This window comes from Coregonus lavaretus, assembly GCF_964263955.1.
Source record: "Coregonus lavaretus genome assembly, chromosome: 1".
Lineage (NCBI taxonomy): Eukaryota > Metazoa > Chordata > Actinopteri > Salmoniformes > Salmonidae > Coregonus > Coregonus lavaretus.
The window spans coordinates 84213366-84240687 of NC_139988.1; the positions used below are offsets into that span (position 1 = coordinate 84213366).

The 27322-nt window shown below is 44.4% G+C and overlaps 1 protein-coding gene across 1 annotated transcript in view; it reads left to right on the forward strand.

The window, feature by feature from the left end:
- Nucleotides 1-27322, forward strand: part of rnls (renalase, FAD-dependent amine oxidase) — a 67747-nt gene that overhangs the window by 34799 nt on the left and 5626 nt on the right. The window contains exons 5-6 of the mRNA XM_084164958.1: nt 12881-13054; nt 19953-20128. Of these exons, the coding sequence (XP_084021084.1) occupies nt 12881-13054; nt 19953-20128 (350 nt within the window). The remainder of the gene's footprint in view (nt 1-12880; nt 13055-19952; nt 20129-27322) is intronic.

Here is a 27322-nt window from a genome sequence, read left to right on the forward strand (position 1 = left end):
TGTTGTGTAGTTTGAAATGGGGCGTATTGATTTCCTGTTCTATTTACTTTTTATTCTGTTCTGCAGCACTCTGACTCTGCAGCAGTGGCTTCTACAGAGAGGAGTTCCATAGATTACTAATATTTAGTAGGCAAAAGGAACTACTGCAACCGTTATTAGAGTATTTGGTAACTATCCATCAGCCCAGTTCAAAGTCAGAAATAAAGCTACCTTTCTATTTCAGTTTGCATGATGCAATAACAATATGAATAGCTTGGTCAGTATGTATAGGTTTGGCTGGTCAGAACTAGTGAAGCTCCCCCTATAAAAAGACAGTGGAACTGGCACATTTTTACTCCCTCCCTGCTTAAAATAACCACTCTGGCTTGACGTCAGTCCTGGAGCCTGCAGGTTGCTGCTCTAAATGTCTCTGTATTGGACAGAATTAAACACACACTATCTCTGAAATAAACCCAGCCACTTATGCCCTGTGGTGCTCTGTTCATCCCGTAAAAAAAAAAAATAATCTGACATCAGAGCAAGCTAGCTTCATTTGCCTGGCTTCTCAAAGGGGTTGCTTGTTTGCTGCAAGAGAAAAAGCCCCTCCAGCAAATACATTAATAAACATCCCTGAAAACTTGTGCTTTAAAAGTAGACTGCCGCTGCAGCTGTGGAGGAGTCAGTGAAAATCGGATCCACTTTTCCTCACCGTCCTCCATGCGTCACCCCAGAGGTAAAGAGGCCTGAAGTTTTCATTTACAGAGTTGCTGAAGCAAGACGCACACTACAGAGAGAGAGAGCGAGAGGAGGTATAAATGTCCAGACCGGTCGATATGTTGGCCGCTCAGGTCTCTAGTCTGACTGTGACTCGGGGAAGGAATGTGGTCGCTGAAGGTGGATCTTTGTTGTGGTGAGTAGCAGCAGAGTCAATTACTGGCTTGGCTCTGAGACCTTTGTCTGAGATTTATCTTTTAATCATGAAAAAGACACATAAACAAAAGCAAGCTAAACTGTCCGAGAGAAATAATGAATGAATGAGAGATTCTGAACTATTCCAATGGTAACACCCCTAGTGGGCTACTTCATCCAGACCAGACATGTCTCCTCTGTCTGGCCAATACACTACCTCATTCTCTCTGTAGAACGCCTCTAATCTGAGTCTAGATGCGTGCTGCAGTTGGAAATGTAATTTGGCCCCCTTCCTAAAATATATAGTCTACGCCATTTGTTATTCCCAACAAATTAGTGCTCAAATGGGATCCATTAGGAAACGGGGATAATGATGGAGCCTGGTCGCTCCTGTGTGGGGGCTTTCTGACCACTGACAGACACAGAGCTCTGAGTGCTAAGCCGCTGACCGCCCCCTCTCCTCCCCCCTCCGTACGCATGCCAACGACTCACCCTGCCCAATAAATATTGTACTTATTGTCGGACACAGTTCACGTACAAGTGCATGAAAGGTTATCAAAACAACCTCCCTCCTTTTTCTTCCCTTCTAACTAACGGGACGCCGTCCAAAACCTCTCAGGCAAATATTAAATCAACCTTTAAAGGCCTGAGACATCATAACTTGGGGGAACGGTACAGCTAGAGCTGAATAACTTTTCAATGCGTTGCCATGGTCCCGGGCCCGAGGCCTCCCCTAGGGAAACGGCTAAAGACCAGGTCCTGGCTGGGAACAATGGAGAGTGGATGGGAGTAGTGTTGTGACCCATTCAAACCTTTTTGTTCGCTCGCAAAACAATGTCCATTTTAAAAACAATACTAACGTGAAAATAATCTCCTACCACCCCCATTTAAAATAAGCAGACTCTGATGCTTTGCTCTTGCAGGTGAGAGAGTGCCAATACAGCTAGGTATCTGTGTTAACAGGCCTGTGGTGGTGGTCAGTGTATTTACAGTTGTTCTCATCTCACTGTGCTGTTCTACAGATGTAGGATCTTAATTTGATCACCCTGTTGCAGAACTGTCTTGCAATGCAGGACATTTAAAACTTTTAATGTATTTGAGGTTTAAAAAGGCTTCTGAAGTTTGTAGTTTCTACTTTGACATTTCAGACTTGATTTTCCCATACGAAAACATTTATAAACTCTTACAAAAACCTCCAATAATTATAATCCACATAATAATTCACATTTCCTGTTGCTGCAGGATTATTTTCCTGCTGTAGCTAACTGTCTGAAATGTAAGATCCTACATCTGTATGGGTTAGCCTTCCTTTTGGTCTTGCCAGTTGACTTGCACTTATTATAGAGTTGGTGTTTGTGGAGAGAACATTCTTGTTTATAGTGAGAGGGACTTACAAGGATCTTCTCAGATTCTCTTATATATGTTCCTCATAGATGTCAATGAAGGACACTCAGTTTCTCTGTCCCTTCTTCTGTCTCTATCCTCCTGTGTAGTGACACAGCAAGCCCATTAGCCAGCAGCAGGTGTCTAACCTGGTCAGATATGATGTTCATGGTGACTGTCACCACCTACAATGGATGTCATGTTTTCCTCCTTACTAATGGACATAGTTTGGATCCTCAGAGAGCACCATGAAGGTAGCTCACTCTGCAGTCCTGCAGTCCCATATTGAGAGGGAGAAGTTGCCCCAAATCACTAGTCCAGCCATGTCTGGGTTGTTTCATTCCCCTAATTGGTAAAGCTAGGACTATTTAGGAGGGTCATCTGATCCTAAACCTGTGGTTAGGGGGGGGGGGGAACATCCACCATAAGTGTCGCAGTAGTACGTTTAGGGAACTACACTCCTGACTCCTCACTAGAGCTGTAGTGATTAACAGAGCCTACCTGTACACACTCCCTGCTCACACTCCACATTCATTTGGAGTCCAGCAACAGCACTGCAGGGCTGTGGTTCTCTCTGGTTCCTTGGCCCAGGTTGCAGGGCCTATAAATCAGAATCGTGAATAATGATGAGTGAGACATTTACAGATGCACAAAGATCATATTACCAATAACAGGGGAGGTTAGCATTTTTTGGGGGGGTATGAAATGTATACCTCTAACTTTTTGGAACTTTGGGATTTTATATGAAAACGCCCTTGCCTGGCATGCACGTTTCTCTTCCTCCACTCTCTGTCTTTCTCTCCTTTTTACACCCCATTGATTGGATGTGAGCCGTCGAGCGTGTTTCACAATAATATTCTCTTTTACTGCCAGATGGCGTTTATGATGTGTAACCGGGCCTTGCAAGTGACATGTGACTCCGCATGGCTGCCGCTCCGCCGCCCGCACAGATCCTTTACAAGGTTTGACAAAAATGCAATTAAGTGAAAAGAGATTGGGGCATGGAGGGACGAAGAGGTTGCCTCCGGGGACGGCGACGTGAGGGGAGCATGTCTCCTATCTGACTAGAGGACAGGTGGACCCAGGAGAGGAGAGGGGAGAGGAGAGGAGCTAGGAGAGGAGCAGCCATTTAATTTGAACACAAGGGGATAATCTCAATTGCATTTCCCTGATTACTCACGTCCTCTCTTCTTCCCCTCTGACCTTCTCATCCAATGGGATTTGAGGACGAGGCGAGGAGAGAGGACGTGAGGAATCAAGGAAATGCAATTGAGATTCTCCCAAGGATGCATTGTATCCTTCACAGGACGTCCTTCACGGGGGAAATGGTGTGATGTGCATTCATTGCATGTTCCATTTTACCATACATCAATGTACAAAAGTGCAATGTATTTCTTCCTAATTGCAACCGTTGCATTTCTTCAGAGCACCTCATTTGAATGGGGTTGAAGGCTTTCTGTGGTCAACCATGGATGCCGTGGGTTGTCATACATACAGTGGGGGAAAAAGTATTTAGTCAGCCACCAATTGTGCAAGTTCTCCCACTTAAAAAGATGAGAGAGGCCTGTAATTTTCATCATAGGTACACGACAACTATGACAGACAAAATGAGAAAATAAAATCCGAAAATCACATTGTAGGATTTTTTATGAATTTATTTGCAAATGATGGTGGAAAATAAGTATTTGGTCAATAACAAAAGTTTCTCAATACTTTGTTAAATACCCTTTGTTGGCAATGACACAGGTCAAACGTTTTCTGTAAGTCTTCACAAGGTTTTCACACACTGTTGCTGGTATTTTGGCCCATTCCTCCATGCAGATCTCCTCTAGAGCAGTGATGTTTTGGGGCTGTCGCTGGGCAACACAGACTTTCAACAACCTCCAAAGTTTTTCTATGGGGTTGAGATCTGGAGACTGGCTAGGCCACTCCAGGACCTTGAAATGCTTCTTACGAAGCCACTCCTTCGTTGCCCGGGCGGTGTGTTTGGGATCATTGTCATGCTGAAAGACCCAGCCACGTTTCATCTTCAATGCCCTTGCTGATGGAAGGAAGTTTTCACTCAAAATCTCACGATACATGGCCCCATTCATTCTTTCCTTTACACGGTTCAGTCGTGCTGGTCCCTTTGCAGAAAAACAGCCCCAAAGCATGATGTTTCCACCCCCATGCTTCACAGTAGGTATGGTGTTCTTTGGATGCAACTCAGCATTCTTTGTCCTCCAAACACGACGAGTTGAGTTTTTACCAAAAAGTTATATTTTGGTTTCATCTGACCATATGACATTCTCCCAATACTCTTCTGGATCATCCAAATGCACTCTAGCAAACTTCAGACGGGCCTGGACATGTACTGGCTTAAGCAGGGGGACACGTCTCACACTGCAGGATTTGAGTCCCTGGCGGCGTAGTGTGTTACTGATGGTAGGCTTTGTTACTTTGGTCCCAGCTCTCTGCAGGTCATTCACTAGGTCCCCCCGTGTGGTTCTGGGATTTTTGCTCACCGTTCTTGTGATCATTTTGACCCCATGGGGTGAGATCTTGCGTGGAGCCCCAGATCAAGGGAGATTATCAGTGGTCTTGTATGTCTTCCATTTCCAAATAATTGCTCCCACAGTTGATTTCTTCAAACCAAGCTGCTTACCTATTGCAGATTCAGTCTTCCGAGCCTGGTGCAGGTCTACAATTTTGTTTCTGGTGTCCTTTGACAGCTCTTTGGTCTTGGCCATAGTGGAGTTTGGAGTGTGACTGTTTGAGGTTGTGAACAGGTGTCTTTTATACTAATTTGCAAATAAATTCATTAAAAATCCTACAATGTGATTTTCTGGATTTTTTTCCCTCAATTTGTCTGTCATAGTTGACGTGTACCTATGATGAAAATTACAGGCCTCTCTCATCTTTTAAGTGGGAGAACTTGCACAATTGGTTGGCTGACTAAATACTTTTTTCCCCCACTGTACATACACACACACACACACACAGAGACACAGACACAGATAAGGAAGCTGTTTGTGCTATTTGTTTGCCATGGACCATGACCTTAACATTGAGCACGTTTTAGAGTGGAAGCTTTTTTTCTTTCACACTTTCCAGTATGCCTCCATCCCTCCTCCCTCCCTCCTTCCCTCATTCCTTCCTTCCTTCCTCCCTCCCTCCTTCCTTCCTCCCTTACTGTGGTGATGACAATAGATCCTGTAACTTCCACATCCACCTTTCACTTCACTATACAAAGCTCTTCTCTTTTCCTCTTGCTGTAGGATAGTCATAAAGAAATTAATTATGGCATGTAATTAAGGCACTGATAGTCAGTTAAATTCTAGCACATCGGACAATAAGCCTGAGGGTCCATTGTAATTGACTGGTGGAATGAATCCTTCTTAAAGTAGGTGGTATAGATCATAGACAGTCACAATTCTGATGTATAGACCTTGTAAAGCATACCTGAGGGGCATTTTAAAAGGAAACGTTAGTTTGGCCTTTGCTTCTGTACTATATGTGCTGTACATTTCAATATGGATATTGACAGGCGTATAAACTTCTATGAAGTAGTTTGAAAGTTTCCTAAAGTTACAGAGTGCGACCTTACTGGCTGCTTTCGGCCAATGGGTATCCACTATCTGCACATTTAGGAAAATAGAACAGAAATCAGTGTTATAGTAAATACTCATCTACAGTTTTGGGCCTGTTGCCCAATAGAAAATCTGGTTGGATGAGACCCTGCTCCTGCTGAGAGCTCTGCCCACACATTGCTGGCACCAGGACCTCTGTTAGGGTTAGTGAAGAGGCTGTAGCTCTGCCCTGCCAGGTGTCTGTGTCATATCTGTATCTCAGAGTGTTCTCCAGTCAACACGTGCCTCCTTCTCAGTGGTGCGTGTGTGCAGTGCACCTAAACCCACTCCTACATTAAAGACTAGGGCGGCCAGTGGCGCACACACGCACACGCACACACACACACACACACACAAACACACACACACACACACACACACAGACACACAGACACACACACAGACACAGACAGCCAGCCAGCCAGCCAGCCAACCACACTGACTGCACCACAACCACACTGGAAAATGTGAACCTTCTCATCTGCACTGAGCTCCAAGTACACTCACACACACACACACACACACACACACACACACACACACACACACACACACACACACACGTGTGCTGGAGTGTGCACATACAGTGGGGAGAACAAGTATTTGATACACTGCCGATTTTGCAGGTTTTCCTACTTACAAAGCATGTAGAGGTCTGTAATTTTTATCATAGGTACACTTCAACTGTGAGAGACGGAATCTAAAACAAAAATCCAGAAAATCACATTGTATGATTTTTAAGTAATTAATTTGCATTTTATTGCATGACATAAGTATTTGATACATCAGAAAAGCAGAACTTAATATTTGGTACAGAAACCTTTGTTTGCAATTACAGAGATCATACGTTTCCTGTAGGTCTTGACCAGGTTTGCACACACTGCAGCAGGTATTTTGGCCCCCTCCTCCATACAGACCTTCTCCAGAGCCTTCAGGTTTCGGGGCTGTCGCTGGGCAATACGGACTTTCAGCTCCCTCCAAAGATTTTCTATTGGGTTCAGGTCTGGAGACTGGCTAGGCCACTCCAGGACCTTGAGATGCTTCTTACGGAGCCACTCCTTAGTTGCCCTGGCTGTGTGTTTCGGGTCGTTGTCATGCTGGAAGACCCAGCCACGACCCATCTTCAATGCTCTTACTGAGGGAAGGAGGTTGTTGGCCAAGATCTCGCGATACATGGCCCCATCCATCCTCCCCTCAATACGGTGCAGTCGTCCTGTCCCCTTTGCAAAAAAGCATCCCCAAATAATTTCCACCTCCATGCTTCACGGTTGGGATGTTTAGACCAAAAAGCTATATTTTTGTCTCATCAGACATTTTTAAAAACATTTTAGTCATTTTAGCAGACGCTCTTATCCAGAGCGACTTACAGTTAGTGAGTGCATACATTATTTTTTATACTGGCCCCCCGCGGGAATCGAACCCACAACCCTAGCGTTGCAAATGCCATGCTCTACCAACTGAGCTACATCCCTGCCGGCCATTCCCTCCCCTACCCTGGACGATGCTGGGCCAATTGTGCGCTGCCCCATGGGTCTCCCGGTCGCGGCCGGCTATGACAGAGCCTAGATTCGAACCAGGATCTCTAGTGGCACAGCTAGCACTGCGATGCAGTGCCTTAGACCACTGCGCCACCCGGGAGACAGACCACATGACCTTCTCCCATTCATCCTCTGGATCATCCAGATGGTCATTGGCAAACTTCAGACGGGCCTGGACATGCGCTGGCTTGAGCAGGGGGACCTTGCGTGCGCTGCAGGATTTTCATCCATGACGGCGTAGTGTGTTACTAATGGTTTTCTTTGAGACTGTGGTCTCAGCTCTCTTCAGGTCATTGACCAGGTCCTGCCGTGTAGTTCTGGGCTGATCCCTCACCTTTCTCATGATCATTGATGCCCCACGAGGTGAGATCTTGCATGGAGCCCCAGACCGAGGGTGATTGACCGTCATCTTGAACTTCTTCCATTTTCTAATAATTGCGCCAACAGTTGTTGCCTTCTCACCAAGCTGCGTGCCTATTGTCCTGTAGCCCATCCCAGCCTTGTGCAGGTCTACAATGTTATCCCTGATGTCCTTACACAGCTCTCTGGTCTTGGCCATTGTGGAGAGGTTGGAGTCTGTTTGATTGAGTGTGTAGACAGGTGTCTTTTATACAGGTAACGAGTTCAAACAGGTGCAATTAATACAGGTAATGAGTGGAGAACAGGAGGGCTTCTTAAAGAAAAACTAACAGGTCTGTGAGAGCCGGAATTTTTATTGGTTGATAGGTGATCAAATATTTATGTCATGCAATAAAATGCAAATTAATTACTTAAAAATCATACAATGTGATTTTCTGGATTTCAGACCTCTACATGCTTTGTAAGTAGGAAAACCTGCAAAATCGGCAGTGTATCAAATACTTGTTCTCCCCACTGTACACACATACTTGTTCTTTATCTTCATCTCTCACACACACACACACACACAAACACACATACAAACACACATACATCCACACACACACGGAAGACCTTCATAGAGACCCCTGGCTGCTACACATCCAGGTGATCATATAGAAAAGCCGCCCGCTCATACGGACTCTTTTGGTGATGAACCGTACGCTCTGAATGTGTTATATAGGAGTTGTAAAGCATTTGTTAAAAACTGCCAGGGTTGGAGGGTGCCGCTCTCTCAGGCCTGCCACAGCACATAAAGCCAGCTGGCCAGGTCTCTGCAGAGAGAGTGCTGAGGGAATGTATAATGTATGTACAGACAGAGAGCAGGCGCCCCCACCCCAGAGGCCACCGTGGTGACAAGTGTGAGGATAGTGTGTGTGCGCGAGCGTGTGCGTGTTATAGTGCTGTCTCATGGTGAAGGGGGTTGGAGAGGCCCTCTCTTCTGCTTGGAGGACCAAAGAGGCCCCATTTCTGTAGAAGAGCCTTTTGCAGATTTCTCAGTCTTCTCCTTGTTGTGCAGAATGAATATTGAGTGTCATAGTCAGTAAAGCAATAGACAGAAAGGAATGGTTCCTAGTGTTTTGATTACTTTAACTAATAGATCTTTAGACACACATACCTGTTCCATATTTGTTCATACCAAAATGTGTTCATACAACCACCTGTTGGAAGTCTGTGCTAGAATTGGTGTGCTGGACCCAATAACTCTCCCAGCATTTCGCTACACCCACAATAACATCTGCTAAACATGTGTATGTGACAAATAAAATGTGATTTGATTTGATTTGAGATTATCGTCACATTGGACAGTCATCTGGAAAAAAACGCACGGCATCTCTCACATCCACCCGCAGCAAAACACTGGAGTCCACAGCACTGGAGAGAGTAGGATAAACCTTCATCGTGACAGAATTAGTAGAAAAAGGTCAAGGAGATGGAATGGAGCACGCCTTCACGTGGCTGGAGGACTGTCTGAGGATTCCATTAACAACTCAGTGGAACAAGCAGCATTGTTCAGGATCATTTTGAGCCTAAGTTATCTTTCCCCTCATATCTTCTAGGGCTACAGTGGGGGAAAAAAAGTATTTAGTCAGCCACCAATTGTGCAAGTTCTCCCACTTAAAAAGATGAGAGAGGCCTGTAATTTTCATCATAGGTACACGTCAACTATGACAGACAAATTGAGGAAAAAAAATCCAGAAAATCACATTGTAGGATTTTTTATGAATTTATTTGCAAATTATGGTGGAAAATAAGTATTTGGTCACCTACAAACAAGCAAGATTTCTGGCTCTCACAGACGTGTAACTTTTTCTTTAAGAGGCTCCTCTGTCCTCCACTTGTTACCTGTATTAATGGCACCTGATTGAACTTGTTATCAGCATAAAAGACACCTGTCCACAACCTCAAACAGTCACACTCCAAACTCCACTATGGCCAAGACCAAAGAGCTGTCAAAGGACACCAGAAACAAAAGTGTAGACCTGCACCAGGCTGGGAAGACTGAATCTGCAATAGGTAAGCAGCTTGGTTTGAAGAAATCAACTGTGGGAGCAATTATTAGGAAATGGAAGACATACAAGACCACTGATAATCTCCCTCGATCTGGGGCTCCACGCAAGATCTCACCCCGTGGGGTCAAAATGATCACAAGAACGGTGAGCAAAAATCCCAGAACCACACGGGGGGACCTAGTGAATGACCTGCAGAGAGCTGGGACCAAAGTAACAAAGCCTACCATCAGTAACACACTACGCCGCCAGGGACTCAAATCCTGCAGTGCCAGACGTGTCCCCCTGCTTAAGCCAGTACATGTCCAGGCCCGTCTGAAGTTTTCTAGAGTGCATTTGGATGATCCAGAAGAGGATTGGGAGAATGTCATATGGTCAGATGAAACCAAAATAGAACTTTTTGGTAAAAACTCAACTCGTCGTGTTTGGAGGACAAAGAATGCTGAGTTGCATCCAAAGAACGCCATACCTACTGTGAAGCATGGGGGTGGAAACATCATGCTTTGGGGCTGTTTTTCTGCAAAGGGACCAGGACGACTGATCCGTGTAAAGGAAAGAATGAATGGGGCCATGTATCGTGAGATTTTGAGTGAAAACCTCCTTCCATCAGCAAGGGCATTGAAGATGAAACGTGGCTGGGTCTTTCAGCATGACAATGATCCCAAACACACCGCCCGGGCAACGAAGGAGTGGCTTCGTAAGAAGCATTTCAAGGTCCTGGAGTGGCCTAGCCAGTCTCCAGATCTCAACCCCATAGAAAATCTTTGGAGGGAGTTGAAAGTCCGTGTTGCCCAGCGACAGCCCCAAAACATCACTGCTCTAGAGGAGATCTGCATGGAGGAATGGGCCAAAATACCAGCAACAGTGTGTGAAAACCTTGTGAAGACTTACAGAAAACGTTTAACCTGTGTCATTGCCAACAAAGGGTATATAACAAAGTATTGAGAAACTTTTGTTATTGACCAAATACTTATTTTCCACCATAATTTGCAAATAAATTCATTAAAAATCCTACAATGTGATTTTCTGGATTTTCTTTTCTCATTTTGTCTGTCATAGTTGACGTGTACCTATGATGAAAATTACAGGCCTCTCACATCTTTTTAAGTGGGAGAACTTGCACAATTGGTGGCTGACTAAATACTTTTTTCCCCCACTGTATATCTTAAACAGCTCCACGAGTGAGGTTTAGGTGGATCCCAATGCTGACAGCTCAATAGAACAAGCCTTTCAAAAGATTTGTCTCTATTCAGATCATTCAAATATTTTCCATTACCAAATGTTACCTGAGGGTCTGACTGACTGTAGTTAAGTTTAATGCATTTGTAAGTAGAGTACTAAATCCACAGTTGGTGCGGGACTTAACTCTGTTTTAAAACGTGACGAGATAAATTCCCGCCCTGCCCATGTCTGAAATCTTTTTAAACAGCATCTAACAATGGGCTTGCTCAATTTCCATGTGGAACAGAACTCTTTATGTATGCATCAGATAGTGGTTTTGCATTATGCCCTTTGTGTGTGTACACGTAACCTCCTTGGTGTTTGTGTGATGCAGCAGGTTGCCCGGCCGTACCAAGGGCCACATTTACATGGGCCTAATCTGGGCCAGATATTCCTGGATGACACAGATAATGATAAAAGGCCCCATATCCTGGGAAAGTCATGTGACCTTGTGACTGGCACTGTCATATTCCCCCATCATCAGCCCGTTGTGGAGCTAATTAGATGAACATTTGCAAGTGTTCTGTGCGTTAGTGAAACTACAGCACTGGAACTATAGGGCGGATCATTTTCATTCTGTTGATTTAATAGCTTTTGTCACTGGGATGTTAGGAGTACAGATGTGGTGCTTGTTATTTGTACTGTGCAATATGTTAACATGACTTGTGCTCATGGACGATTTTTGGTTTCGTAAGCCTCACACATTTTGATCTCTTTGGCCCTTCGCCCCTGTTTTACTTTATGGGTAAATCTTGTTTGCAATTATAAAAAAAATATATATATTCTACTGACCCGTTGTAAGTCATCGTTCGGATTCAGAAACGTCTATGTCGCACAATCCGTCATAAGTAAACTTTAGTGAGACATCTTTCTACCCACATATTGGCTCTGCTCTCCAAGAATCGCCTCATGTATTTTTTAGCACCGTCCAGCGACGACCATCAGGTTAGCTTACTTACTGCTTTTTCTTAGGGACCAGTGTTGGCCTCAATGAAAGTACAATTTTTTTTTTTTCAGTAGAAATATGTATTAGAATCCACAGCGTTGACCTCTGACCTGTATATGCTCTATACTCTGGGGCCCTAAATAACTCAAGCACGGCCAAGCTGACGCTTCAGAGGCCAATAAACAACAGATGTTCCAGAAGAAACAGCATTAAAAAAAAAAAAAGATCCTAACTCTTATAAATAAACTAAGGAAAGAACCTATTTCTCCCTCCACTCAAGTCTCTGCAATATGGATGTTAGTTTAGTTGCACCCAAGCTTACAGAGTATATGCATGTGGTCTGGTAAGCAGTAGCTATCTTGCCTCAGTAGACGGAATATTTGCTCAATGATCATACTCTGAGCAAGTCATTAGACATGCTTTTAATGGGTCAAGTTTCAATATAATTCATATCATAACTGGAGCCTAGCATTCAGAGTAGGAGTATTATATGTCCATTTTATCAAGATTGCATTAATGTCACTGCTGTAAACCTGATTGGATCAAATCCTTGAAGAAAATGTCATCTATGCCATCTAAAGGGCTCTCCACAGTGATTTCACATTTCACCGTCTACGCAAACGGAGTACATAGAGAGCCACGCAAACGAACCACCGTCGATCCCTTTAATGTCCCATGGTTGAGGGCTCAGTGGGGATGAATGAGTGACGCCTGATACTGGTAAATGTTAGCTTGACTGGTACCTAGACTTTGGTACACTGTCCCATCACCTCACAGTGGTATCCATTGTAAGTGTAGGTTCTGTGTGTTCAGGTTAGGCTACCTGATGCTGGCATGTTAACAGACTTATAGACCCTGACATTGTCCCTCTGTTTCCCTATGCTGCAGTGCTAGAGAAGAGTCAGCGGCAGCAGCTTGAGGCGGTGAGCTATACTTCGCGCTACGCCCTGGGCCTCTTCTACGAAGCCCAGGCTCACATCGACGTCCCCTGGGCCGCCAAGTACATTTCCAACAATCCCTGCATTCGCTTCATCGCCATTGACGATAAAAAGCGCAATTTAGGTCAGTGCTACCATTTTTCTTTCACTCTGTCTGTGTCTGTCTGACTCCCTTTCTCTTTATTTACGCTCTCTTTTTCTGTCTGCCTCTTTCAATCTCTCTCTATCTCTTTTTCTGTTTGCTTTTCTGCATCTTGCCCTCCTCCGCTCCCTCCTCCTCCTCTCCCTCCTCCTCCACTCCCTCCTTCTCTCTCCCTCCTTCTCTCTCCCTCTCGCCCTCCTCCTCCTCTCCCCCCTCTTCTCGCTCCCTCTCGCCCTCCTCCTCCTCTCCCCCCTCTTCTCGCTCCTCCTCTCCCTCCTCCTCCTCTCCCTCCTCCTCCGCTCCCTCCTCTCTCCCTCCTTCTCTCTCCCTCTCGCCCTCCTCCTCCTCTCCCCCCTCTTCTCGCTCCTCCTCGCCCTCCTCCTCTCCCCCTCTTCTCGCCCCTCCTCTCCCTCCTCCTCCTATCCCTCCTCCTCCGCTCCCTCCTCTCTCCCTCCTCGACCTCCCTCTCGCCCTCCTCCTCCTCTCCCCCCTCTTCTCGCTCCTCCTCTCCCTCCTCCTCCGCTCCCTCCTCTTCTCACCCCTCCTCTCCCTCCTCCTCCTCTCCCTCCTCCTCCTCACCCTCCTCCTCCTCTCCCTCCTCCTCCTCTCCCTCCTCCTCCTCTCCCTCCTCCACTACGCTTTAATCTTCTATTTCATTTCGAGAATGTATTTTGCTTGTAGCTGTTGGTTGTTCCATTTGATTTCAATCACTTTTTGACCACACCCCTTCGATTTTAACAACATTTTCCATACATATTTGCCCATGGTAGAAATGGTCAGAAAGTGACTTTTTGGACTTGAATGCCTAAACATTTAGGAGACAGAGGTGCTCAAAGTTGACAAATTTTGCATACCCCACCCTACCATGAGACATCCATGTCTTCTTCACTGGAAAATATAAACGGTTGAGTTTGATATAATTTAAAAGCTTACAAACAGGGTTGTCAAAGTAGTTTATAATTCTTTGAAAAAAATGTAATCAATTAAAAAAGAACAATTTGCTTCATCGCCATTGGTGATAAAAAGCGCAATTTAGGTCAGTGCTACCATTCTCTTTCTCTCTGTCTATCTGAATCCCGTTGTCTTTATTTCTGCCCTCTTTTCCTGTCTCTCTCTTTCAATCTCTCTATCTCCTCTCTCTTTTTCTGTTTGCTTTACTGCATCTCTGTCTCACTCTCTCCCTCCCTCTCTGGAAGGCGTGCGTCAGAATTGCTCTCTAATTGAGTGCCACTGTTCAGCAGGCATATAACTTTCCGCGCTAGCTTATGCCTCCAGTCCACTGGATTCTTCCTTGACTTTATAAAGTTGCATTTGGTGTGCATTCAAAATCCCAATATACAAGTTGTGATGTTTTCATTCAAACTCAACCTTTTTGATGGTGCTGTGGAGAGCCTCCATAGTCCTCAGTATTTGATTGGCTCCCTGAGTGCTGGCCCAGTCAGTCCATTGGTAGTCAGTTTTCATTACTGATTGAACACAGGAGGGAGAAGCATCAGACAATGAGCAGGAGAGCACAGCACCCTGAGGTCAAGCTTCTGCTCACACCCACACCCACCAGCCTTTATTAGCAGCTCTTATCTCTGCTACAAAACCACTGCCTCTCGGCTGCTATAAGAAGGAACAACATCATCTTATATCAGACCTGGAGGGGTTTGTGGGTGTGTGTGTTTCAGAGAGAGAAGTGTGTGTGTGGTGTGTGTGTGTGTGTGTGTGGACGTGTTTAACTATACTTGAAAACCAGAAGTCCCCACAACAATAGTAGACAAACAAAGATTTGACCAACTGGGGACATTTTGTTTGTCCCCACAAGGAAAAAGGTTAGAATTAGGGTTAAAGGGTTAAGGTTAGGAGTTAGGGTTAGTTTTAGGGTTAAGGTTAGGTTTTGGAGTTAGGGTTAAGATTAGGGTTAGGGTATGGTTTCATCAGACCATAGAATCTTGTTTCTCATGGTCTGAGAGTCTTTAGGTGCCTTTTGGCTAACTCCAAGCGGGCTGTCGTGCCTTTTTTCTGAGAGTGGCTTCCTTCTGGTGGAGTACTGCAGAGATGGTTGTCCTTCTGGAAGATTCTCCCATCTCCACAGAGGAACTCTAGAGCTCTGTCAGTGACCATCGGGTTCTTGGTCAACTCCCTGACCAAGGCCCTTCTCCCCAGATTGCTCAGTTTGGCCGGGCGGCCAGCTCTAGGAAGAGTCTTGGTGGTTCCAAACTTCTTCCATTTAAGAATGATGGAGGCCACTGTGTTCTTCGGGACCTTCAATGCTGCATAAATGTTTTGGTACCCTTCCCCAGATCTGTGCCTCGACACAATCCTGTCTCGGAGCTCTACGGACAATTCCTTCGACCTCATGGCTTGGTTTTGCTCTGACATGCACTGTCAACTGTGGGACCTTATATAGACAGGTGTGTGCCTTTCCGAATCATGTCCAATCAATTTAATTTACCACAGGTGGACTCCAATCAAGTTGTAGAAACATCTCAAGGATGATCAATGGAAACAGAATGCACCTGAGCTAAATTTCGAGTCTCATAGCGAAGGGTCTGAATACTTATGTAAATAAATTATTTCTGGTTTATTTTTATTTTTATGCATTTGCTACATTTTCTAAAAACCTGTTTTCGCTTTGTCATTATGGGGTTTTGTGTGTAGATTGATGAGGATTTTTATTTATTTATTCCTTTTTAGAATAAGGCTGTAATGTAACAAAATGTGGAAAAGGTAAAGGGGTCTGAATACTTTCTGAATGCATTGTAAGTAAGTTAACAACTCATGCAAATTGCACACTACATAACTTGGTGCCAACTTGCTCTGAGTGGAGCCTGTGTTGTTTTTCTACCTGGTGAACGTTGTGACTTGTGTAGTCTCTTGCTTCTCCCTTGGATGCAGAGTTTGTGCCAGCCTCTCACCTACCTACCTACCTACGTATAAAACAACCAATAACAACTGATTCTGTGAGCTCTAAATACCAGCTACTCGAACACCTTTTAGTGGTGCCATATGCCTTTAAAAAAAAAGGTAATATATTTTATACCACAGCCTAGCACAGTCAGAGCTATGAATTTCAAGAGAGTGCTCTGTCCATCTCCTCGGTGTCATATCCTGCATCCTACGTATCATAACAGGGCTCGCCAACCCTGTTCCTAGAGAGATACCATCCTGTAGGTTTTTGCTCCAACTCTAATCTAATAATTAGCTGGTTGATAAGCTGAATCAGACAGCCTACAGCGAGGAGGTGAGAGTCCTGGCGGAGTGGTGCCAGGACAATAACCTCTCCCTCAACGTCAACAAAACGAAGGAGCTGATCGTGGACTTCAGGAGACAGTAGAGGCTGCAGTGGAGAAGGTAAAAGCTTCAGGTTCCTCGGCGTACACATCACTGACAATCTGAAATGGTCCACCAACAAGACAGTGTGGTGAAGAAGGCGCAATAGCGCCTCTTCAACCTCAGGAGGCTGAAGAAATTTGGCTTGGCCCCTAAGACCCTCACAAACTTTTACAGATGCACCATTGAGAGCATCTTGTCGGGCTGTATCACCGCCTGGTACGGCAACTGCACCATCCGCAACCTAAGGGCTCTCCAGACGGTGGTGCGGTCTGCCCAACGCATCACCGGGGGCACACTGCCTGCCCTCCAGGACGTCTACAGCACCCGGTGTCACAGGAAGGCCAAGAAGATCATCAAGGACCTGAGCCACGCCCTGTTCACCCCGTTACTATCTAGAAGGCAAGGTCAGTACAGGTGCATAAAAGCTGGGACCGAGAGACTGAAAAACAGCTTCTATCTCAAGGCCATCCACTAGCTGGCCTCCGCCCAGTACCCTGCCCTGAACTTAGTCACTGTCACTAGCCGGCTACCACCCGGTTACTCTACCATGCACCTTAGAGACTGCTGCCCTGTGTACATAGTCATGGAACACTGGTCACTTTAATAATGTTTACAGTACTGTTTTACCCACTTCATATGTATATACTATATTCTAGTCAAGGCCTATTCTATATAACTATTGCTGTACATATACTATTCTTCAGATATACTACATATTCTATCCAGATTCTGTCCATATTGTCTATAAATCCCATCACATTACACTCCGGACTCTGACTTTGCTCGTCCTAATATTTATTTTATTTTACTTTTTCGATATGTGTATTGATTGATATTACTGCACTGTTGGAGCTAAGCATTTCGCTACACCCGCAATAACATCTGCTAAATATGTTTGTGACCAATAAAATTTTATTTGATTTGATAGTTACAACTGGGGTTGGCTTGAAAACCAACAGGAGGGTAGCTTTCCAGGAACATGGTTGGAGAGCCCTGTGATAACATGGTAACCTTCTCCATTTCTGCCCTCTCCATCTGAACTGAATGTTTTATTGGAGGAGAACGGCAGATGCAAAAGCTCACTTCCAGGAATGACACATCTCAAGTGATTAGGGTGAAACACAGTCATCTGTGGGTTCAGTCACCATGACAACAAATATCCCCCGCACAGGATAAGCTGTTCGAGTTTCCCACCTCTTTCTGTCTTCTTTCTTCCTCTTTCTCTCCCGCTCTCATTTCCTCTCTCTGGCTGGCCCCTTGCCGGGGCACAGTGATGTCAAACACTGGTTAGAGTGTCTCTCTTAACCATGAGCCAACCCAGAATGGCCCACTGGACAAACGTTAGACAGACCCCAGTCAATGTGTGCTGTAGTCTCACCCTGTCACTGTCCCCAAAATGGAGTCTTTGTGACCCCACAGTGAGCATCCCTAGTTCCCCCACAAGGGAGTTTAGCATCTCCAGCTTGGCTCCAAACAAAACAACTGGCTGTGTTTGATGTGTGTGCGCTCACTCACGCGACGTAGTCTCGTCTGCCGATTTTAAGAAAACGAACCAAGCAGGAGGAAATGATTGACCTTCAAGTAACACTGTTTCCCCCTCCCGGCAGGTCAATCGCGGGACGTGTTTATTAACTGCGTTAAATTATTATTCTCCACAATCAGTTTAAATATGGTTTTAAGACAATTTTTATCAGAGAGATGACATCACGACGTGCAGCCGCGATAAATCAACGCAAAGCATCCTTTATGGGTCAGAGCCCTGTCTGTCTGTCTGTGCCTGTTGTCTGTCAGTCATTAGAAACAGGACCTTACTGTGTCCATTCCCTGCATGATGTCACCACCACACAGCCGGATCCACAGCAGACAACAAGCCTTTATGTTGTGTGTACAGTTACCAAAAACACAACATACAGGTTACTGCCAAAATAAAGGAAACACTTGAGTAAATGATGGATACAAAGTATATTGAAAGCAGGTGCTTCCACACAGGTGTGGTTCCTGAGTTAATTAAGCAATTAACATCCCATGATTCTTAGGGTTATGTATAAAAATGCTGGGCAGGCCATTATTTTGGCGATTATTTTAACTACTATGGCTATCATGGCTATGCCCCCATAGGATGGCAATGCCCCCATCCACTAGGTACGAGTGGTCACTGAATGGTTTGATGAGCATGAAAACGATGTAAACCATACGCCATGGCCGTCTCAGTCACCAGATCTCAACCCAATTGAACACTTATGGGAGATTCTGGAGTGGCGCCTGAGATTGCTTTTTCCACCACCATCAACAAAACACCAAATTATGGAATTTCTCATGGAAGAATGGTGTCGCATCCCTCCAATAGAGTTCCAGACACTTGTAGAATATATGCAAAGGCACATTGAAGCTATTCTGGCTCGTGGTGGCCAGAACAGCTTCAAGACACTTTACGTTGGCGTTACCTTTTCGCAGAATCTGTACATACAACACACAACAACCTCTGACTGAGTGAGACATTTGCCTAACAAATCAAGCTGGTCATCTTACATTTATGCAGAAACAGGGGCATTAGGGTATTGGCCCTCCTGTAGCTCAGTTGGTAGAGCATGGCGCTTGCAACGCAAGGGTTGTGTGTTCGATTCCCACAGGTGGCCAGTATGAAAAATGTATGCACTCACTAATTGGAAGTCGCTCTGGATAAGAGCGTTTGCTAAATGACTAAAATGTAAAAATGTAAATGACGTGGGCCTCCCGAGTGGTGCAGCGGTCTAAGGCACTGCATCGCGGTGCTTGAGGCGTCACTACAGATCCGAGTTTGATCCCAGGCTGTGTCACAACCGGCTGTGACTGGGAGTCCCATAGGGCGGCGCACAATTGGCCCAGCGTAATCCGGGTTAGCGGAGGGTTTGGCCGGGGGTGCTTTACTTGGCTCATCACGCTCTAGCGACTCCTTGTGGCTGGGCGGGCGCCTGCAGGCTGACTTCGGTCGTCAGTTGAACGGTGTTTCCTCCGACACATTGGTGCAGCTGGCTTCCGGGTTAAGCGGGCAGGTGTTAAGGAGCGTGGTTTGGCGGGTCATGTTTCGGAGGACGCATGACTCGACCTTCGCCTCTCTCGAGCCTGTTGTGGAGTTGCAGCGATGAGACAAGATCGTAATTGAAATTGGGAGAAAAAGGGGGTAAAATCCGAAAAAATAAAAGCCACGACGTATGTTGTCGGCGGCGCGCACAGTTTTGATCCCTGTTTGGTATTGGCATGCAACTCATTCTGATGACGCTCAGTCGGGGTTTATTTAATATTTTTGACTGTTCAGCTGTGAGATTCAGAGTTCTCTTCCTTAGAAGTCGATTCTGATGAAGGTCAGTATGGCCAAAACATAAATGTCTTTAAAAAGTAATTGAATAGTTGTTGTTTTTTGACAAGCCAGAATTGTACTTCTGCTTTCCTGCATTGTGAACTTAACTGAACTGTGTTCTTAGCTATGCCATATCCCTGTGTGGTGCTGTTCAAAGTCTGCTGAGTTAAGTCCATCCATGGTGGTATGGTTCTGAACTATGCTGTGTTCTTTTCTGTGCAGAATCCCCTGAGTGCGGTACCTCCATGGTGGTCCACACCAGTGTTCCCTTTGGTATCAAACACCTGGAGGAGGCCAAGGAGCAGGTGGAGCCTCTCATCCTGGAGGAGCTGAACAAGCTGCTGCCTGGCCTGCCACAGCCCGACAGCATCAAGTGCCAGAAGTGGAGATACTCACAGGTGAGCGGGGTTACTCGGACAGGAGTTTTACAGCATTTCTTCATTGATAGAAAAGAACAAAATGGGACAAACACCAAATTGAGACTGCATGTAGAATTCTGCAAAAATATCCTCTGTGTACAACGAAAAACACAAAATAATGCATGCAGAGCATAATTAGGCCGATACCCGCTAATGATCAAAATCCAGAAAAGAGCCGTTAAATTCTATAACCACTTAAAAGGAAGCGATTCCCTAACCTTCCATAACAAAGCCATCACCTACAAAGAGATGAACTTGGAGAAGAGTCCCCTAAGTAAGCTGGTCCTGGAGCTCTGTTCACAAACAGACCCCACAGAGCCCCAGGACAACAACAACAACACAATTAGACCTAACCAAATCATGAGAAAACAAAAAGAGAATTACTTGACACATTGGAAATAATTAACAACAAAACAGAGCAAACTAGAATGCTATTTGGCTCTAAACAGAGAGGACACAGTGGCCGAATAACTGACCACTGTGACTGACCCAAACTTAAGGAAAGCTTTGACTATGTACAGACTCAGTGAGCATAGCCTTGCTATTGAGAAAGGCCGCCGTAGGCAGACCTGGCTCTCAAGAGAAGACAGGCTATGTGCACACTGCCTACAAAATGAGGTGGAAACTGAGCTGCACTTCCTAACCTCCTGCCAAATGTATGACCATATTAGAGACACATATTTCCCTGAGATTACAGAGATCCACAAAGAATCCGAAAACAAACCCAATTTTGATAAACTCCCTTATCTACTGGGTGAAAAACCACAGTGTGCCATCACAGCAGCAAGATTTGTGACCTGTTGCCACAAGAAAAGGGCAACCACTGAAGAACAAACACCATTGTAAATACAACCCATATTTATGTTTATTTATTTTCCCATTTGTACTTTAACTATTTGCACATTGTTACAACACTGTATATATATACATAATATGACATTTGAAATGTCTTTATTCTTTTGGAACTTCTGAGTGTAATGTTTACTGTTAATATGTATTGTTTATTTCACTTTTGTTTACTATCTACTTCACTTGCTTTGGCAATGTTAACATACATTTCCAATGCCAATAAAGCCGAGAGAGAGTTTGAGTTTTTATAAAACCTTTATTTTTTACTCAAGTGTTAACACAAATATTGGCACACTGCCTTTTCAGAAATGAAACAACAAATGTCATTCCTAAATAAAAACAAAAACATATACATTCAACTCATTTCATCAACAAAAAATAGTTTCCCCTCCTCCACAAAACAAACCGCTCCTTCGTAGGCCCACTGTCACGATCGTTGTAAGAATCGGACCAAGGCGCAGCGTGATAGGCGTACATCTTTTAATGAGTACTTTAACAATAACAACAAAACGATACGTGAAGTCTAAAGGTTAAACACCACAAACCTATACAGATCAAGATCCCACAATTAACTGTGCCAAACAGGCTGCCTAAGTATGGTTCCCAATCAGAGACAACGAGAATCAGCTGCCTCTGATTGGGAACCACCCTGGCCAACATAGAAAACAACGATCTAGAACAGAAACCTAGAAAACTAAACATAGAAACTAACACCCTGGCTCAACATTAAAGAGTCCCCAGAGCCAGGGCGTGACACCCACTTCTACTCAAACAATGGGAGATCTTTTACAGCCGAGAAGAACTCAAAATCCACTTTTATTCTCGCTTTCACTAATCCTTTAAAAACACATCTTACATCCTGCCCATATCCCGTTTCTATGTTATGTTTCCTACTCAGAAAAATTGACATCTTAGCTTGTCCCAAAATAAAATTTAACAGTTGACATTTTCTTTTCTGTTGCATACTATATTGAAACCCCAAAATAAAAACAGTGTTATTGAAAATATCCCCTACAGCTTTAAACAAAGACTCCAGCATTTCCAAGAGAGGTTTTATCCTCTTACACTCCATAAAACAGTGAAAATTTGTTTCTCTTATATTACAAAAAGGACATCCATCTCCAACATCTGAGTTAATAACAGATACAAAAGCATTAACTGCAATGATGCCATGCAAAACCCTCCAATGCATATCCCCAGTACCCTTTTGTAATGGTGGCTTGTACAGTGCTCTCCATTCTGGCTTTACCTTGCCCAATTTTACCCTCCATGGAGTGCCTTTTCTATTTTTCAATGTATCTTTATTCAACACCTTGACACACCCCCTATATAAGTCTTTCCCATTCACCTCATCCAAACGCCTTTCTTTCTGACTCTGGGATATTGGGTGTAATCCCTAGTCTTGGAAATTAGACATTTTCATCTTGTACCTTCTTCTTGTGACTATTCAGCGTACCCCACTCTTCTGCTGACAGAGCCTTCCTGCAGCTTCCCAGCAGTTGTCCGACAATCCTTTCCGAACTCACCCCCAAATGTTCAGCCACCCGTCTTCCATCCATTAAGGCGGGCCCAGCCATGGCCATTAACTGTTTTAAGGTGATGATTTTGCCCTTCACCAGAATCTTGGAGAAATGTGGAACAGCTGCAGTTGTACAATCCAGTCTTGCCCCATACACCAGAGGTTCCTCCAACAGCCAATGCACTGACTCCGCTGAAGTTATGCTCCAGACCCTAAGAAGGCCTCTGTAAAACGGAGGTACTCCCTCCCTAGAAATCTGGCTACTATTAACCAAAAATAAAGCCTTCTTTAAACCTAATCCCCCAACCTGCTGTAATACAAGACCTGCCACCCCTCTCCAAACCACATTTTCCGGTCCATAAAGCAACCTTTGAATAAACTGAAACCGGAAAGCAGCAGCCCTACTAGCAAGATGTACAAGACCTTGTCCCCCTCCTCTTTTGACAAATACAAAACACTTTGTGGAACCCAATGATATTTATCCCAAAATAAATCTACAATAATCGCCTGTATCTTAGCCAGAAGGCCAGATGGTGGCTCTAAAACTGACAACTGATGCCACAGTGCAGAGGCAATCACATTGTTAACTATAATATCCTCCCTTCCACCATTTCAACCACCCCAATCCAATTGTTTTCCTAGGTACACTCCAAGATACTTAAAACCTCCCTTACACCATTCCAGCCCCCCTGGCGAAGCCATGATCCCTCCAGACCATTCTCCAATCTGTAAAGCACAACTTTTTTCCCAATTTACCATTGCAGAGGATATTCCCCTAAAACAATCCACCATTAGACTCAAACTATCCACCTCCGCTTGATTTTTCACTAAAACAGCTACATCATCAGCATACGCTGAGAGACGAATAGGAGGAATATCCTCTGAAAGGTACACCCTTCAATGCGACTTCTAATGCTATTTAGTAGTGGCTCTATAGCAATGGCATATACAGTTGAAGTCGGAAGTTTACATACACCATAGCCAAACACATTTAAACTCAGTTTTTCACAATTCCTGACATTTAATCCTAGTAAAAATTCCCTGTCTTAGGTCAGTTAGGATCACCACTTTATTTTAAGAATGTGAAATGTCAGAATAATAGTAGAGAGAATGATTTATTGCTTTTATTTATTTCATCACATTCCCAGTGTCAGAAGTTTACATACACTCAATTAGTATTTGGTAGCATTGCCTTTAAATTGTTTAACTTGGGTCAAACGTTTCGTGTAGCCTTCCACAAGCTTCCCACAATAAGTTGGGTGAATTTTGACCCATTCCTCCTGACAGAGCTGGTGTAACTGAGTCAGGTTTGTAGGCCTCCTTGCCTGCACACGCTTTTTCAGTTCTGCCCACACATTTTCTATAGGATTGAGGTCAGGGCTTTGTGATGGCCACTCCAATACCTTTACTTTGTTGTCCTTAAGCCATTTTGCCACAACTTTGGAAGTATGCTTGGGGTCATTGCCCATTTGGAAGACCCATTTGCGACCAAGCTTTAACTTCCTGACTGATGTCTTGAGATGTTGCATCAATATATCCACATAATTTTCCTTCCTCATGATGCCATCGATTTTGTGAAGTGCACCAGACCCTCCTGCAGCAAAGCACCCCCACAGCATGATGCCGCCACCCCCGTGCTTCATGGTTGGGATGGTGTTCTTCGGCCCCCTTTTTACTCCAAACAGAACGATGGTCATAATGGCCAAACTGTTCTATTTTGTTTAATCAGAACAGAGGACATTTCGCCAAAAAGCACGATCTTTGTCCCCATGTGCAGTTGCAAACCGTAGTCTGGCTTTTTTATGGCGGTTTTGGAGCAGTGGCTTCTTCCTTGCTGAGCGGCCTTTCAGGTTATGTCGATATAGGACTCGTTTTACTGTGGATATAGATACTTTTGTACCTGATTCCTCCAGCATCTTCACAAGGTCCTTTGCTGTTGTTCTGGGATTGATTTGCACTTTTCGCACCAAAGTATGTTCATCTCTAGGAGACAGAACGCGTCTCCTTCCTGAGCAGTATGACGGCTGCGTGGTCCCATGGTGTTTATACTTGCCTACTATTGTTTGTACAGATGAACGTGGTACCTTCAGGCGTTTGGAAATAGCTCCCAAGGATGAACCAGACTTGTGGAGGTCTACAATTCTTTTTCTGAGGTCTTTCCTGATTTCTTTTGATTTTCCCATGATGTCAAGCAAAGAGGCACTGAGTTTGAAGGTAGGCCTTGAAATACATCCACAGGTACACCTCCAATTGACTCAAATGATGTCAATTAGCCTATCAGACGCTTCTACAGCCATGACATCATTTTCTGGAATTTTCCAAGCTGTTTAAAGACACAGTCAACTTAGTGTGTGTAAACTTCTGACCCACTGGAATTGTGATACATTGAATTATAAGTGAAATAATCTGTCTGTAGTATGTAAACTTCCGACTTCAACTGTAACATTCCCGACAAAGAACATCCCTGCCTAATACCTCTACATACTTTAAAAGGAGCACTCAAGCCACCGTTAACTTTCAATACACTTTCAATGTCACCATATATCACCTTTATCATGGCAATAAAACCAGAGCTGAAACCAAACGCCTCAAAAGTGTGCCATAAGTATTGATGTTCAACTCGGTCAAATACCTTTTCCTGATCAATTGAAATTAGACCAGCATCCAACCCAATAGCCCTAGAGACGTCCAAAAAATCCTGAATCAGAGAAATGTTATCCCCTATCTGCCTGCCAGGAACACAGTAGGACTGGTCCGTATGATTTGCCCCATCACCTCCCTCAGCCTGTTGGACAAAGCCTTTGACAGGATCTTATAATCAGTGCACAATAAAGCCACCGGCCTCCAGTTCTTCACCTCCCTAGGGTCACACTTTTTGGGCAGTAGGGTGAGGACAGCCCTTCTGCAGCTTATTGGTAGTAACCCTCCGGTTATACTATCATTAACTACTGCTAGCCAATCCTTTCCCAACATAGCCCAGAAATACTTTAAAAAGTCAACGGGAAGCCCATCAACGCCTGGTGCCCTTCCATTTTCCATGCCTTTTAATGCAGTGTATAGCTACTGCAAAGACAATGGTTGCTCTAGCTCAACCTGAGCTTCTGCAGCCACCTGTGGGAGCCCATCAAGGAACTGCTGTGTCACTGTTTTATCCTCTTTGTACTCACACTTGTAGAGCTCAGCATTGAACTCTACTGCCCTCTTTCTAATTTCACTAGGGCTAGTGAGCTCCTGTCCAACAGCTGATTTGAGACAACGAATAATTCTTCTTTGTCCATTCTTTTTCTCTAAACCAAAGAAAAATGTGGATGAGGCATCCATTTCAGAGATTCCCTGAAACTTACTTCTCACCAATGCCCCCTGTGCTCTGATACCCAGCAGGTCTGCCAATGCAGCTTTTTTCCTCTTGAGGGCCTATGGCCTCGATCTCCTGTGGTCTCAACCAACGTCATGAGTTCCACTATTTCAGTCTCTAGGGCTTTCATTGATCTGGTGATGTCCTTAGTGACATTCATTTACATTTTACATTTTAGTCATTTAGCAGACGCTCTTATCCAGAGCGACTTACAGTTAGTGAATACATATTTTTTTTATACTGGCCCCCCGTGGGAATCGAACACACAACCCTGGCGTTGCAAACGCCATGCTCTATCAACTGAGCTACATCACTGCCGGCCATTCCCTCCCCTACCCTGGACGACGCTGGGCCAATTGTGCGCCGCCCATGAGTCTCCCGGTCGCGGCCGGCGGCGACAGAGCCTGGATTCGAACCAGGATCTCTAGTGGCACAGTTAGCACTGCGATGCAGTGCCTTAGACCACTGCGCCACATTCCTCGTGTATTGATTACAGAATTGTTGAATCTGGATTTTCCCTATATCCCACCACTGTTGAAGGGATACAAAACTGGCCTTTTGAGACCTCCACCTCTCCCAGAAAAAACTAAAACATTTCCTGAAGTGAGCATCACTCAATAAAGTTATATTAAAATGCCAGTATGCGCTTTTGGGTTTTACATCGTTAATGAACACCACCTCTGTTATTAAACAATGATCTGAAAATCCCACTGGGGTTATCACACTTGATTTACAGACCTGAGATTGATGCTCAAAACAATGAAACCTATCTAACCTGGCCATAGAGATGATGTTCTCTCTCACATGTGTCCAGGTGTACTGTCTCGTGCCTCCATGTGGACTCCGCCAGATATCACACAGTTAATGTGTTACAATGAGGCGTTTTTAAAAAGTCCTTGAGGCTATATGAGGTTCTTTGTGATTTCTATCTAAATCACTGACTGTGCAGTTAAAATCCCCAGCAATAAATAAATAATCCTCATTATTACATTTCTCAATGGTATTTGATAATGTCTCTAAAAAACATACCCTCTCAACTGCCACCACTGGGGCAAATACATTTATCAGACACATAGTGATGTTTTCATACCTTGCTCTAACTTTTAATAACCTCCCCTCAACTACCTCTTCAACCTCATATGATAAAGGCAAGAACCCTTTTGAGAACAAGATGGCCACACCCACACTTTTTGAGTTTTTATGACTACACACCACTGTCCCCCCCCACTCCTGTTGCCACATAACTTCATTTTCCAAATTACTATGCGTTTCTTGCAGAACATTTATGTCACTTCCCTTTCCCCTAATTAACTCATACACTATGGCTCTTTTTTTTTACGTCTCTCGCCCCATTTACGTTTAAAGAATAAATCTTAAAACTGCTCATGGATGAAAAAAAAAAATACAGAGGAAGACACAGAAACCACATCTCTTTACAGAGTTAAGGCTG